At 39.9% G+C, this 16,674-nt stretch overlaps 1 protein-coding gene across 1 annotated transcript in view; it reads left to right on the plus strand.

Annotated features, from left to right (window-relative positions):
* Positions 1–16,674, plus strand: part of FLT1 (fms related receptor tyrosine kinase 1) — a 178,879-nt gene that overhangs the window by 49,162 nt on the left and 113,043 nt on the right. The window contains exons 4-10 of the mRNA XM_081130787.1: positions 1,110–1,234; positions 4,620–4,782; positions 4,885–5,021; positions 7,397–7,571; positions 8,822–8,939; positions 11,353–11,522; positions 11,905–12,064. Of these exons, the coding sequence (XP_080986913.1) occupies positions 1,110–1,234; positions 4,620–4,782; positions 4,885–5,021; positions 7,397–7,571; positions 8,822–8,939; positions 11,353–11,522; positions 11,905–12,064 (1,048 nt within the window). The remainder of the gene's footprint in view (positions 1–1,109; positions 1,235–4,619; positions 4,783–4,884; positions 5,022–7,396; positions 7,572–8,821; positions 8,940–11,352; positions 11,523–11,904; positions 12,065–16,674) is intronic.

Genomic DNA, 16,674 nt, shown 5'->3' on the forward strand with positions numbered 1-16,674 from the left:
GGAAAACAGGTCAACTCATAACAATCTCTGGAGCCACTGTTGAGTCTAGGCAACCATTGCCTACTTTACTACTCTTGTTTCTCCAAATTCATTCTCCACTCAGCATCCAGAATGAGCTTCCTCAGCTCCAGCAAGCAGGTGGAGGCCTAATTAGTTCCTTCGGGTATAGACCGAGAGTTAACATAGGACTTCGTTCCATCAGGCTGAAACTGAGGGGAGAAGATGTGAACACAGTAACCCTGAAGAGATCAATGTCAATGGGTTTCCAAGGGCAAAGGCCTGTTACATGTGAGGACTTTTCTAATAGGATCTACTGCTTATTCTTATCCCCAGAATTACAGAGAAGTTGGAACAGGTGGCTTGAATCCTAATGGCCTCTGAGATTGGCCAAATGCCATACTTTAAAGGGTAGTATATTGGTGCCGATTTAAAGCCCTTCCCTGACCTCTTCACCTGCATCTGCTCATATTTTCTGTTAACAGGGAAGTGGTGCATGCCAGAGACACAGACCTACTGAAGGCATGGAATGACTGCAGTGCTCACCACTGCTTCTCCAGCCTCTCCCCTGCCCTAATCTTTGTCATTCAAATCTTTAGTCATTCAAATGCTAACCCCTTCAACTGGACACCTTCCCACCCCTCTGTCTGTGTCACATGTGCTCCAAAGATAAGTGATCATTGCAACTTCCTGTGACTTCTTACAAAGGCTCTGGAGGGGCTTCCTGAGGCACTTAGCATAGCTGTAGTGAGGAGTTTATGCAGAATAGTCTCCATTCTCTCTCACTAGCATTCTTGTGGCTTTTCCCCAGAGTGGTCTATACACATCCCCTCCCTCTGTCACAATTGCATTTTAGGCCAAGAGAGCAATCTAATGGCAGGCAGAGATCTGAATAAGCAATTCCGTTTTATTAAGAAGCTTCTTCTTCTGGGCAGAACATGGAGAGCCAAATTCAGGGATAAGAATGGGAATGTCCGGGTTACATGGCGGGGAATGATACACTGTGGCAGTGTCCATGTTGCCCCGCCAGCACAGGGGCTAGATGTTTGTCATATAATCATTTATATATATATATATGTGTGTGTATATTTCTCCATTTTCTTCTCATTCAGATACAGGGAGACCCTTCTTAGAGATGCACAGTGAAATACCTAAAACGATATATATGACTGAAGGAAGGGATCTCGTCGTTCCCTGCCGGGTTACGTCACCCAACATCACTGTTACTTTAAAAAAGGTAAAGTTGAGCTATGCTAGTCTCAGAATATTTTTACTGCAAATGAACATAATGAATTTTTGATATTTTTTACCCACGGACTAATTTCCTTACAGACATTTGGGCTTCTCGGTGGGTTTTTTAATCACATCCTTTACCATAAAGCATGAGGGCTAGAAGTTATACCCGTGCGTGTATTTAAATGGGATAAAGTGATAATGCCTTAAGCATAAATCAGTGAATAATGATAGAACTAAAATCATGAAAACCTTTGTATTTGCCACAAATTCAAGTGTCTGCAAATGCGAGAAATAGCAGTTCTATTGCTTACACAAATGAGTAGCCTGGCAGAGCGGTGAATCCAGACTTGCTAAAGCAGAGCGATGGGTGGGGCGGGGAGCGGGGGGCTGGTTCTCCAGAGCACCCAGCTTTGGTCTGAGTTTTTGTACCTGGTAACAAAGGGCTTTGCTCCTGCTGGGCATCCAAACTTAGCCTCTTAGAGGGGAAAGAATGTTATAAATGAGATTTTTCTTCCTATTATCTTGTAAATTTTTCATGAGAATAAGAAAAAAGATTTAGGGTAGAATTTAATAAAATCACAAGCTAAACTGTGACAGTCCTGCTAGGAATACACTAAGACTAAGAAGTCAATGGACGCTCCTAAAATGAAAACCTAGTGACTCCTGAGAGCTTGGAGCTTTAAGAGAAAAAGTTAAGGCTGTCCCACCACATAGTAGCTGCTCAGGATGTGTGTGGGGCCATTTGGAGAAGTTTAGAGTGATTTTCAGTATTGCCTATGGACCCTGGACACTGAAATGTGATGCGGTGTCTCCCTGTCTTCTTTCTTTGCATTCACTCTCCTGTGTTGTCAATTTAAGCCCTCAGTACAGTCCATCAGAGACAGGTTTGGGTCCTATTACATCTGTGTATCATTACCAGGAAATATAAAATCCTCGCATGTCAGAGCCGGGAAGAGCAGAGGAGTCTAACTCCATTGGTTGAAGAAAGAACCTGAGGTTCCCAGGGAGTAGGGGGCCTCCCAGGTCATACTGGGCGCTGGAACCCGTATCCTGACTTCCCCGTGCTCTTGCTGCTCTTCTGTGATTGCCTAGTTTGCACAGGAGGAAGCTCAGTATGGTTGAGAGCAGAGGCCCAGGAGTCCCTGCATGGCTTCTTACCACCCTGCACTTACCTGCTGGACAAGCTGGCAAGTAATCGACGCTCTGTCTACCTCAGTGTCCTCATTATAGAGATGGGAGCAATTACAGCAGCGCCCACCTCCCATGGTTGTTAGGAATGCTAAGTGAGGTCGTCGATGGAAAGCACTTAGAACAATGCCAGGTGCAGGGTAAGCCCTAATCAAGGGTTAGCATTTTTATTATTTAATCTAGCAGTTTAATACTCATTAATTGATTATTATCAAGTTATGTTTTCAATAGCAAGTCATTACTCCTCTCAGTCTGATAGGTTAATTGCTATGTGATTAATATAAAACTTCTTTGTTTCATGCAAGCTCCCTTTTTTTGCCCTAATGCAGCTCTGTTGCAAGAAACATTCACAAATTCACACACATAAAAAAATTTGGGGCGGGGGAGTTTATTTACTCTGTTTTTCTACCTAAAATCTATGAGGGGGTAGGGAAGAGAGCACAAAGTTGTAACAGGAATTCTGGTTTGGCACATATTGAAAATACTATAACCTATTACATATGTATGCTGACATGAAATTAATATAGGTCTTTCCCTTGCCTTTTCTTCCAATTTGCCGTCCCCTCCCTCTCCTTTTCCCATGCCTGCTGGAGACAGGCCTCCCTGGCAGTCCTTTCTTTTAAAGCCCCCATCCACCTGCCTCTATAACATGTGCAGCTGCTGCTGCAGCTGAGGAGCTACATAGTCTTTTGCAATTTTAGCTCTTGTCAGCTAGAAGTAAAGTTACTTGCCAATGAAATCCTACTGGTGGCAGTCATGGATAGATTGGAACAAGGTAAACACTTTAGAGGAAATGTTACTGTGTTTTTAAGCTGTGCTGAGGAACATCATCAGCAACTCCATCTTTCAGACTCAGGACATGCTTGTTTTCACATATTTTTAAAGCATCATGATTTCAATCCCTACTTAAATTTTTCTGAATTTTTCCCTTAATAGTTTGCACTAAGTTAGAAGAGAAAGTTGTTTTTCCCCACTGAATGCAAGGCATCCACCCTTCAGTGTCTTTCAGTTCTTCATAAACAGAATGTGATTCATTTCAAACCCAAGTAACACTCAGGTAACATATTTGCATACCCAGACACATTCACTGGGAGAGAGGCACTGGGAGAGTGACTCTGGGATAGAAATTCAGCCCCAGGACCACAAATCCCAACCAGATCAGCTCCTTCAACAAGCAATATAAACAAATGATAAATGGATATAGAGTGATGTAAGTTGTACTATTAAAAGAAGATAGAAAAGATTCTAAACTTCTTCCCGGCAGTTTGGCCTTTCCTTTATAATCTCCAGTGGTAAGGTAATCTCATGTTTTTCCCTTTTCCAAGTTGGGACAAACAATAGTGGCAGTCAGAGGGTAGGTACTGCCTCTGAACCTGGGCTGGCAACCTGGCATCAGGGGAATTTGGCCGGGCCCCTCTGTAGAGCAATGACCCTTTCTAACGTCTAATCCCAAGGCAGACTGTTTATACTGTAGTCCTTAAAAATGAAGTCCTTGGGGCCTAGAAGAAGGCATAAGGAGAGAATCAGATCCTGGATTCTTCTCTTCTGCTTGGACTCACTGTGCTTGAGAACACTTTGAAGAATTAGAGGGCACTCCACCCATCACAGTGCCTCCAGCCACCTCAGCCTCAGCTTGCCGGGGCGGGGTTTCCCCTCCAGAAGCAGTCAGTGCCCTTGGGCTTCTCAGAATGACAACCCAGTGAATGCTCTGAATCTTGGAGGATCTGGAAGGATCTAGTCCTTTAAAGACTGTCACCTCTAGTGAATCATGTGAAATAGGAGGACAAGTTACAGCTTGTTAACAGCTCCAGATAAAGACATTCATGAGAATAACCTGACAGCCCCAGTGGAAAAAAAACACTAATTGGTTTCTCTATTGAGTATTGGGCCAGTTTATTACGAAGGTTCCCAGAGGCCAAAGAGACACAGGCTTCCACTAGAAGTCTGACATGACAACTAGGTCCAACCTAGGTAGGTGCAGATGGTTGCTAAGGCTGATAATCAATTACCATAATTACTCTATCATAATAAATGTATATACCTTGCTACATGCAAAGAAAACTGAAGATCCACTTATAATAAACTGATTTTTTACCTGTGCTATTTTTATTTTAGATGAAAATTATGTTTGCACAAACAGTGAAACACTGTTGCCACAGTTAATATGATTTTGTTAAAGCATGTTTCTTCCTTTTCAGTTTCCATTTGCTACTCTGATCCCTGATGGAACAAGAATAATCTGGGACAGTAGGAAGGGCTTTGTAATTTCAAATGCAACATACAAAGAAATAGGGCTTCTCACCTGTGAGACAACAGTCAATGGACATTTGTACCAGACAAACTATCTCTCATTTCGACAAAGTAAGTGACGTTCCAAAGGCGTGAACATAAACCAAAATCTCAAGGGTTTAATCTGCTTAATGAAACCTTCATTTAAAACAATGTTGTTTCTCGTGCTTGCAGCCTACACAGTCTTTGATGTCCAAATGAGCACACCGAGCCCCGTCAAGTTACTTAGAGGTCATGCTCTTACCCTCAACTGCACCGCCACCACACCCGTCAACGGGAGAGTTCACATAACCTGGAGTTACCCTGGTGAAGTGAGTGACCGATCTTTCTGTTTCTTCAGTAGGATAGTATTTATTTTTAGTAAGTGAAAAGTCACTGTGTTTTTGCAGTGGGGAAATCAGAATACTCTGACTCCGACGACAGTCTGAGTCAATCAAGCAGCTTTGGTGGGTGCTTTCCTGGCCTGGCATTTCATGAGTCTGATAGGCATAGATATGGTCTTTTGATGTCCAGAGGTTTTGTTTTGAAGTGTATAGACTGGTATTTCTATTGCATGGTTCTGAGTGGAAAAAGGGATTGTTTCATCCTTGGAAACCATCCTCTAGGATTTAGAGATGAGAGAGAAATTTATCGCGAATACCAGGCGGGGACTATCTTTTGTAACAACTTTTTGTTGTCAGAGCATTAATTTAAGATGCTGGCAGACAGTCAGGCTCCTGATTGGAGCGTGTTTGGAAAAGATAATACAACCCAGCCATCCAGTGTTCATTTGTTAAGTGACAAAGGAGCAATTCTGTCCTTCAGAAAAATGAGAAGAATGAAGACTGAGTCCGGTTCCCTTATACAAATTAAACATTCTTGCAAACAATAATTACTTTAAAAATGTTAGATGGGGAACATATGATAAACTGTTCATAAATGTTTGACAGTCGTTCCAGCCCCCATTTCTTGTCGGTGTGATTTATGTGGCATATCCCAAGGCCAATCGTCTGTTATGTTATTCAGATCACCCAGTCACCAAGTTCACTTATGATTAAATTATGTACGCTAGTTTAATGCATCAGCCCCAAGCTATTGTTTTTCATCAACCTTTCTTGCCGTGGAAATCTAATAACTTAGCAACAAAAAGGTGTAACAAGTGCCTTGTAGGGACGCATTAAGGACTCAATAGTCAAAGTACTTTCTTGAAAGTGGTATTGTTTCATTTAAAAAGAAATGCTACAACTTAGAGCAATATTTTCTGGGTTTTGATAGAAATCAAATATTCTCAGTCAATCAAATATTCTGAATAAATGCCAAGAGGGAAGAAACTTTTATCCTGTCGGTGTTGCTACTCTAAGTAAGAGTGTGATGACACATCTGTTGAAAGCCAATAACCTTCTAAAATGGCACTGTCCAATAGAACTTTCTGCGATGGAAATATCCTATAGCTCTGCAGTCCAACACAGTATTCATTAGCCACATTTGGCCAATGAGCCCTCGGGATGTGGCTAGTGTGACTGAGGAACTGAATTTTTTACTTTGTTTAGTTTTAACTTAAATAGCTGCATGCGGCTGGTGGCTACGGTACTGGAAACTCAGTTCTGAAACACAGGACCAGCTGTTTTCCAAGGTAGAAGCCGTGTGGATGTTACTCAGATGTGGGAAGGAGAGCAGTCCCAAAGGGAAAAGGGGAGTAATAGCTCTGACTGAAGGTGCTGAAAGTCCCTCAGCGTGTTAGTTCAGGGGACTGAGTGTCTGATTTTTGACGTTGGAGATTGACCTTTTCTCCCTGGTTACTGCTGAGAATGAAGAAATGGCCTCCGTGTGTGTCTGCTCCAATGAGCAATGAAAGGACAGGTGGGTAGAAGTTATGAAACACAGTGAAGAGGAGAGACGTTCAAGACTCAAAGATCAGTTCTGGACAGTTTCCAAAGTCTTTTTTCCATGCCCCCTTGTGAGGAAGAATTGAGAGAAAGAAATAATATATTATGTGCGCCAGTTGACAGCGCAGACTCGAGGCCTGCTCTAGGTGCCCCCAAGCAAATGCAAGGCAGCGCCCCCCGAGTGTCGGCTGACCGTGTCGACGGCTTTGCATGTCCTCTTCCCCATTTAGAGTGATTTAATGAAGTTGGCAAGCATTGCCCAAATGGTGAAATAACGAAACTGGGAGTGTTACACCTTAGTAGGTGTAGCCAGGACTCATTTTCTTTTCCTTCAATTCAAGTAAGGAAGCAGAAGAAAACTCATGTGGTGATTTATTAAGAGAAACACTGCGATTAAACCAGATGCTAACGATGCTTGCCTGCGTCTGTGTGAGATCTGTCCTAGAGAACATGTTTCTGTCTAGAGAAGTGTGTGTGCTGCAGGGAAGATGCTAGATTTCTACTCAGAGACCTAGTTCTTGCCTACTTTGGCCAGTGTCTCTGACACTTCAGGGTCCATCTGTAAAAGGACAATAATCCCACCAATCTGACGGGGTAGTTGTGAGAAACGATTGAGATGATGTATGTGAAAGTCCACCCCAAGAAGAGGAAGTGCTCAAAAAATGCCACCATGTCGCATATTTGAAATATCCAGCCAGAGATATAATTTCCAAACCTCTTGCTCCTCAGCATGGAATGTTGATCTCGGTAACAGTCCGGATGTACTATCATTTTAAGAGTAAACAATTACTACTTCTAACTGGCTATCCATTTCTTTCTAGGCAAATAAGAGTGCCTCTATAAGGTGGCGATTGGGCAAAGCCAATTCCCATGCCAATATATTCTACAGTGTCCTTATTATTAACAAAGTGCAGAGCAAAGACAAAGGCACTTACACCTGTCATGTGGATAGTGGCTCATCCTTCAAGTCTGTTAACGTCTCAGTGCGTGTATATGGTAAGCAACTCAAGCTCTGCTTTCTAGTCGTTGTGGTTTTGGGTGGGGGGGGGGGTTCTATAAACCAAGTAAATTTTCTTTTGGCCAAAAGGAACACTGTCATGAATGAAGGCAATGTTGTCCCCCTCCTCCCCCTGCCCAAAAGCAAATCACATTAAGTGCACTTTAAAGTTGATACTTTTGAATTGAACAGAGAATCTTTCCCATACAAATTTGTCGAGGTTAATAACTCAGTTAGGTCACATTAAAATCTATATGAAATCCTTTATTTAGTGTTCCTTATAAACAAAACAGAAAAAATAGGATCATTTTGCCCTGGCTGTCATTGCTCAGTGGTTAGAGCATCAGCCTGCACATAGGAGGGTCAAGGGTTCCATTCCGGTCAAGGGCACATACTTGGGTTGCAGGTTCAATCCCCACTCCCAGTTTGGGTGCGTGTGGGAAGCAACCAATCAATATGTCTCTCTCACATCATGATTTTCTCTCTCTCTTTCTCTTCTCTCCCTCCCCCCTCCCTTCCACTCTCTCTAAAAACCAATGGAAAAAATATTCTTGGGTGAGGATTTTTTAAAAAGGATCATTTTTGCCTTTATTTTCAGGGGGAAATTTCTAAGGTATTACTGTGATTTAAAGAAATAAAAATATGGTGTGATAAATTATTTAGAATTGATGCTCTTTTATCCCTGGTTTTACTCTCAAGAAATCCTCATATTGTTGTTCAATTCCAATAGGCAAATTCTGTTAAGAAAATACTTAACACTCTTTAGAGCCCTCAAAAACCTTACTCTTTCCCAGTGTTGAAAAGAAAAACAGTGTGAGGAGCAGAAACTAGGAAACAATTCTCCTTTGGCTTTCTCTAGTTGATTTGTTATATCAAATTAGTTGTTTTAGGGTGCCTGGAGCAACTTTTTCTCATTGTACTCATATGACCCGGGAGATTTTTAGAAATAGCTTTCTATTTGTTATTGTGATACAGACACTTAAGGTGTTTCTCTTTCTGTTGACCTAACACTGTTTTTATGGACTTGCAACCATTTGATTTGAAAGTTTTTTACCAGTTAGGGTACTTTTAAATTATTTTATTTATTGATCACTATTTGGGCTCATTGATAGGCCTGACCATAATTCAGCTTTGTTTTTCTAATTCATTAGTTATACCCTCCTTTAATGAGGAAGTGAATTTGTTTGTTTTTGTTTTGTTTACATAAGTATAGTATTTTCTAATATATCAATCACTTCTCCTTTCAAAGATCAACCATTCATCACTGTGGAACATCGAAAACAGCAAGTGCATGAAACTGTAGCTGGCAAGAAGTCTTACCGGCTGCCTATGAAAGTGAAGGCGTTTCCCCCACCAGAAGTGGCATGGTAAGACCAAAATTATTTTCCTTTCAGTTACAATAAGCTTTGTAAGTCTGAAGATGCAAGAGCTCCCTGGCTTGCATTCCTAAAAATAATCAAGATAAGTTCCCCAGGCAGCAGTGGAGAGCTAAGAACTGCCTGGGCTGGGCTGGGAGAGTTGCAGGCAGGAAGGGCCGGAGGGAGGAGCCATACTAAACCAGGATGGAGCGGGGATTAGGGTTTTTTGAGTGCTCATTGCAGTTTAGTCATTCATTCACTCTGACTAAATTTCTGCATCTCTAAACCTTCCTATGATGTCAACATCCTCTGAATGGAACATGTTGGCAATGACCAGGAGGCCTCCTGAATAAACAACATGCTCTATTAACCCTGAAGAAGTGGGCCCTTGTGATGAGGATAATAATTCTTTTATTATCTGAAAATAATTCTTTTATATACAGCTGGGTTGAAAGTTCCAGTCTTGTTTTAAAATTAAACAAACATTAATAGAGACAAAACTTATTCATTTACAGGGGTGGACAACGCACCTACTTGAACTAATTACGTTTTTTTTGGCTCAAAGTCTGCATATTCAGAAACTCTTTCAGCAGTTGTGTGTGTGTTTTTAATTTTATGGTAGCACAACACCTGATGTAAAACAATGTAATCTGTTTATAATCTGCAGTCACTTTTTAAAGCACTTTTGAATGCCAGTATCTTTGGCTCAAACTGTTACATTTTAAACAAAGAGTATAGTACAAAACTAACTAGGAAAACAACCCATACAATATAGAAGTGGTGCCATTTTAGAATCTCCTTGACGAGAGCTTACTTTGCTTTCATTATGAGCATTGCATCAAATGAGCATTGTGTGTGTGTTCAGTTTCCCCAATTGGTTTATAGATAATTAAAGAGAAAATTAAATTTGTGCTATGCCCCTTCTTGCTGTTGCAGAAGAGAGACTTGAGGGGATCATAATACCTAAGACATGCAATAGTAAATGTCCTACTAGTGCACATTATTCCTAAAAGGAGTTTAATCTCACTAGGGGTGCATGCCTCCTTCTGCATCTGAGAGTATCCCGATCTATTAAACAGCACTCATTTCTTCAGTCTCTAAGTAGCAAGGACCTAAAATAAAACAAAAAAATCAACCCATTTTCAAAAATACTGACTGGTTAATAGGAAATAATTTAAAGTAATACTAATACTAAGATACTTGTAATCACAAAATAAAGCATAGCATTCTAAATGCTTTGGAACTGAGACCCCCTAGGAATGGGAATTTGTCTGCAGGACTGTGTAATACATGCATGGTTATAAAGTAAACCACTCTCAATACTATATACCCTTATATAGAACACAGTACGTTTCTAACAGTAAAAACTGCTCATTTCAAGAACTATGCAGTTTTAAAGTTAGAAGAGATCTTTGAGAAACTCTATAGAAAACTTGGAGAAACTGAGGCTTGCATGGACAAGTCAGGTGCGCAGGTACAGTGGCAGAGCCAGGCCCAGAACTCAGGCCTCCTGATTCTCAGTTCTGTAAGAAACTGCATGACATCTAGGCATCAATTCTATATTTAAATTTTTTTTTTTTTTAATTTTAAGTTTATACCTTTTGTTTGTAACTTCTGTGCCCTAACTATTCTTCCTCAGAGGGGAAAAATCTTGATAATCTTGATTTCACTATAGTTTTTGAAAGGGACAACTGCTGTGACCATTTATATAGCTAATAAGAACTCCACATGAGATCACAATAGGAGAGTCTATTTTTATTTTTATCTGGAGAAGTGATCTAGTTGATCTGACTTACAATGGCCCTTGTATTGCTGGTGGAGCCTCATGGAAAACTCTGGAAAACATCTTGTAGGGAATTGGTCAGTGCTTCTGGGTTACTACTTAAGTCACAGTGGAGACCAGAACCCCTATGGGTACATTGAGCCATCATTTCTCTGTCTCCCTCAGCTTACTTCTTTCTCTTTACCAATAAACATTGTTTCCCGGACTAAAATTCACACCTGGCCCTGGCCAGTGTGGCTCAGTTGATTGGGTGTCATCCTGGGCACCGAGGGGTTGCCGGTTCAATTCCTGGTCAGGACACACGCCAGGGTTTCGGGCTCGATCCCCAGTGGGGGGAATGCAGGAGGCAGCCAGTTGATGTTTTGTTCTCACATCGATGTTTCTCTGTCTCTCCCTTCCTCTCTCTCTAAAAATCAATTAAAAAATCTTTAAGAAATTATTTTTTTAAATAAATAAAAATGAAAATTACACCTGGCTTTACTGATAAGTTAGTGTCTAAGTTTTTTTTTTTTTTTAATGAATGTTGAGAATCAAAGGTTTGCAGTGCGTAAATTTGAGTTCACAAACGTAAATGGCAGTGCTAAAGTGATATCTGAGAGGCAGTGCGAAATGACTTACCGAACATGCATTTAACCATAGGCTAAAAGATGGGTTACCTGTGACGGAGAAATCGGCTCGCTATTTCATTCATGGCTATTCATTAATTATTAAAGATGTAGCTGCTGAAGACACAGGAAATTACACAATCTTACTGAGCATAAACAAGACAAATGTGGTTAAAAACCTCACCACCAATCTAATCGTAAACGGTAAGTTTACTGTTCACACTTTCTCCTGATTCTAGTAGGGGTAAGATTAATGAAAATTTGTAAATCAAAAGTCAGTATAACAACATCAAAGAAAACAAATTTCTAAAAATTTTAAAAACCACTTAACTATTTCATGTCTACTAGTTGGCTTCGTAGTATGGCTTATTATCATCATAATCATACCGACCATGGGATGGATTTTTTTAATGTTCTCAAAACACTTCTACTTTTAAAAAATGGCATTATAATGACAAACATGTTTTTTTTTCATGTTGTTGTTCCCTAACATCAAAACCAGTGACAATGTGGTCCTTCAGGTTGTGGCCCGGGAGCGAGGCATTGGAACAGTTCTTGACTTCTGTCCTGTTCTTCTCCTTTCCAGTGAAACCCCAGATTTATGAAAAGGCCGTGTCATCATTTCCGGAACCAATTCTCTACCCACTGGGCAGCAGACAAATCCTGACCTGTACCATTTACGGTATCCCTCAACCTACAGTCAAGTGGTTCTGGCATCCCTGTAACCACAATCATTCGAAAGTAAGGTAGGGACAGATAGTTTCTTGAATAACTTTCAAATACTTTTTGTCACCTGAAATTAAGATTCTTTAATGAACATCAGTGGGAGTTTGCAGACTGGATGTGCAATGTATTGGGGGCAAAGACTTTGCCTGCCTTGGGAAGAGGGAGGCAATGTCTACTCTTCTTCCTTCCCCATTTCTAATTTTTCTCTCTAGTTTATAGTTTCAGGAGCACAGGGACAGAATTAAGGTCACCCTGTGAGCCATTACCTAGAACTCAGGTTGGAACATCAGCCTCTCGTTTTCCGGTGCAGGACCCCCAGACTTTGGCTCCGCCACTATTCTTCCCCTTTCTCATCTTCTAAACATTGGATATAATATGAAATCTTCCCCAAACTGATGAGCACGACCTTCCATAGGCCTTGTTCACACTCTTCCACCTGCCGGAAAGGCGCTTCTCCCTATTCCCTATTTCCTGAGAAGTCCTTCTTTGTCCTCCGAGGCTCAGTTCCTATGTCACCTTCTCTGTGAAACCTCCTGGCTGCCTCCTGACTTCTCTCTCCCTCCCTTGTATCAACAGCAGTTTGTGTACACCACTGCTACATCACCAAGTGTGCACCCTTTCATCTGCTCTCTAAGCTCTGAGATGACGGAGAGCACCTCTGTATGTTTAGGGCCTGGCATGGTGCCTGGCACACAGTAAATGCTCACTGTGCATTTGCTGAGTGACGACATCCTTGCCCTCTGCTAACTGTGCAGTGTTTCCTTGCACCCTGTGTATGACTGGGTGGTTTACCAAACCATTTCTGTTTGGTTTAGAGGACTGGCACTAATGATAGTTCATGGAAGCTAATTTGATGAACAGGAATAGAATTGGTAGGTAAAACAATAAGATATTATTGAGATCAACCAAGAATTGTCATTATGCCAAATATTTCCTTTATTGCTTTTGACTCCACTTGCAGAGTGTTTGGGAGAATTGCTATTAAAAATTTAGCTTGACAACCCTCTGGCATGTCTCAGCAGTTGAACATTGACCTATGTATGATCCAGGAGATCAAGGTTCAATTCCCGGTCAGGGCACATGCCTGGGTTTGGGCTTGATCCCCAGCAGGGGGAGTGCAGGAGGCAGCCAATCAATAACTCCCTCCCCATTGATGTTTCTCTCTCTCTCTCTCCCTTCCTCTCTTTGTAAAATCAATAAAAACATATTTTAAAAAAATTTAGCTTGATAAAAAGTAAATAAGACATAACTACCATAGACAGATAGAAGTGGCTATTTGTTTTTCTAGATTCTTCCTGCAATTTTAGCTCTTCTTTATTTTGTTTTAATCTTTTGTTCAAGGCATATTATTCTGATGTCGAAAATTACTGGTGAGTTATGGAATTCCTGAGAAGTAGCTGTTTTCATATATGTCTGATTTATCATCTGAAATATGGAGAACTTACAAATCTTGAAACCTTGTTCACCACTGTGGATATTTAATCCAAAAGAAAGTGAGATATACTGAGATTTTGTATTATTTTGCTAATTTGGGACAGACATCCGTATTTATGGTCCATCCCTTTATAAAGCCTAGATATTTGTGCTAACCTAACATGTAAATAAAAATAACTATATAATTTGAGCTATTAGATTTGGATAAAAGTTTAGAGCTGAATTTTTATGTAATAACATTGCCTTAAATAGATATTTTTGATTTTTGTTTTGGTAATAGAAAATCTAAAATTTCAGTTCTATTTAGGATTAGAGCTAATAGTTATCTTAGAAAAAACAATTATGAGTGACAGATAGAACATAATATTATTAAGTTAGGTTTGAATAATGCTAATAAAATATAGTTTGGGCAATGGGGTCAGCTGAAGTGAAACTGTAAACATTAGCCCTCTTTTTCTGATTTCTTTGTGGTATAGAGATTCTTCTCCCATGTTACAGAGTAATGTGGCCAAGGCCCAGGAAGATGTCTTACTCCTCTTAGAATTCTCTCAAGAGTCAGAGCCGTGCTTCAAACCTCCAGGAAATGCTTGCTGACCATTGATTTATTCTTTGTTAAACGCGTTCTCTTAAAAAATCAGTCACAAGACACATCAGAAAATGAAAGCTTTAACTGTTTCAGTGATGCCTCACTTTAAAAAATGTTGTTGTTGCTTGAAATTATCTGTTGAAAATGTGCACATTCATAAAAGGTTCTCATTGTTTTGGTCAGTAGCCTGATTGAGTAGCTTACCTGTGTCAGGCCAAGATGTGGTGCTTGGTGGTTTACTGGTACATTTCACTTAGAAGCATTTCAAAAGATCTGTGGGACCCTTGTGCACTAGCAAACAAATGGAATCACTCTATGTCACCCTGTCAGAGAGACAAAAGCTAAAATTGAGAGATCAATGAAGCCCTCTTTAATTAGTAAAATTTTTTAAACGTCTTTATAGAAATATATTTTATATACTTATATTAACCTTTAGATTACATTGTAGACAGGAATTTTAGTTAGTAACATTGAATAAGGGATGCTCTATTGCATAAATTCTAAAAATCTTATTTTGAGTCACATAGTAACATATTTGCATAGCGGTATCTGTAGGTGATCATCAAAAGAGATTTGGTAATTAATGTACAGCAGATCCTCAAATAGCTGTTTGGTTCAATGTTGTTTCATTATAACAATGATAAGAAAAAAAATTATTTTCTAGCCAGGGCAACTGTCTATGGAGTTTCCTGTTCTCCTCATGTTTCATGGATTTTCTCTGGGTCTTCCAGTTTTCTCTCACCTCCCAAAACTGTGCACATGAGGTGAACTGGCGTGTCTCCATTGTGCCAGTCTGAATGGGTGTGGGTGTAGTTGTGGGGCCCTGCGACGGAAGGGCATCCTGTCCAGAGGGGTCCTTCCTAGTGCCCTGAGCTGCCCAAAGACGAATCACTTGTTTGGAAAAACATTATCTTACTTGTTTTTCTTAGTTTTTCTTAAATGTATACACAATTCACACTGACTTCAATGTTTAATATTAGAAGTGTTTGGGGTTTTTCTTTAGAAGTTTGGTGATGTTTTTTGTAACCAGACATGCCATAGGAACTTCACACTTATTTATATCAATTACCTTAGGGTAAAATTGTTTTTGTGACATGTTGTTTAGCTTATAGTCACAGTTTCCAAGAACCTATCAACGTTAAGTGAGGACTTATTGTATACACATTACTCTTGAATATGTACAATAATTTTTGGTACTTAAATTTTAGGCTCTAGTTAAAGGATATATCTATATATGAACATAACCAACACATTAGTTTGGTTTTGAGGTTAGAATGTGTTTAAATAGCTTAAAATTGGGTAATGGATGTAAATTAACATGGCTACCTGCTTAATGTATCTAATCTGGGCAGCTGACTAATGCTTCTAGGTTAAAGAAGTTCAGACTTAATTCAAATTGTATAGTTTTCTGAAGTCCAAAAAATATATAAAAACATTTTTTAATCTTTATTGTTGAATTTATTAGAAATGTCGTCTTTTTCCCCCCATTGATCTCCTCCCCCCTGTACCCCTCCCCCCAGGCCTTCATCACGCTATTGTCTGTGTCTATGGGTTATGTATTTATGCATATAAGTTCTTAGGTTAATCTCTCCATACCCAGCCCGGCCTTCCCTCTGAGATTTGTCAGTCTGTTCCATGCTTCTATGTCTCTGAATCTGTTTTGTTCATCAGTTTATTTTGTTCATTAGATTCCACATATGAGTAAGATCATGTGATACTTGTCTTTCTCTGACTGGCTTATTTTGATTAGCATAATACTCTCCAGGTTACACCATGCTGTCTCCAAGGGTAAGGGATCCTTCAATTTTACAGCTGCATAGTATTCCATGGTGTAAATGTCCAAGAAGATGCTTAATATGATTTCAGTCTTCTTGAACTTGTAGAGACTTGTTTTGTGCCTTAACATGTGTTCTATCATTGAGAATGTCCCATGTGCACTTGAGGAGAATGCATATTCTGCAGCTTTGGGGTGAAATGTTCTGTAAATGTCAATTAAATCCATCTGATCTAGTGTGCCATTTAGAGTCATGTTCCTTGTTGATTTTTTTGTCTGGAAGATCTATCCAGTAAAGTCAATGGGCTATTACAGTCTCCTACTATGATTGTATTGCTGTTGATCTCTCCTTTAAAGTCCTTCAGAATTTGTGTGTGTGTGTGTGTGTGTGTTTTCCAGCCAGTTTGTCTTTTGTTCTGAGGTGGGTCTCTTGTAGACAGCATATATTTGGGTCTTGTTTTCTTATCCATTCAGCTACCCTGTGTCCTTTGATTAGAGTATTTAATCAATTTATATTTAAGGATATTATTGAAAGATATTTATCTACTGTCATTTTATTTCTTTATGCCTATGCTTCTCAGTCTCTCTATTTCAACTTCTTATTACAAAAGCAGTCCCTTTAACATTTCTTGCAATGCTGGTTTGGTGGTGATAAATTCCTTTAGCCATTTTTTGTCTGGGAAGCTCTTTATTTCACCATCTATTTTGAATGATAGCCTTGCTGGATAGAGTAGTCTTGGTTTCAGATCCTTGTTTTGCATTAGCTTGAATACATCATACCTGTAGAGTTTCCTTTCTGGCCTATAAAGTTTCTGATGAAAAATCATCTGACAGCC

This window comes from Miniopterus schreibersii (assembly GCF_964146895.1).
Source record: "Miniopterus schreibersii genome assembly, chromosome: 2".
NCBI classification, from domain to species: domain Eukaryota; kingdom Metazoa; phylum Chordata; class Mammalia; order Chiroptera; family Miniopteridae; genus Miniopterus; species Miniopterus schreibersii.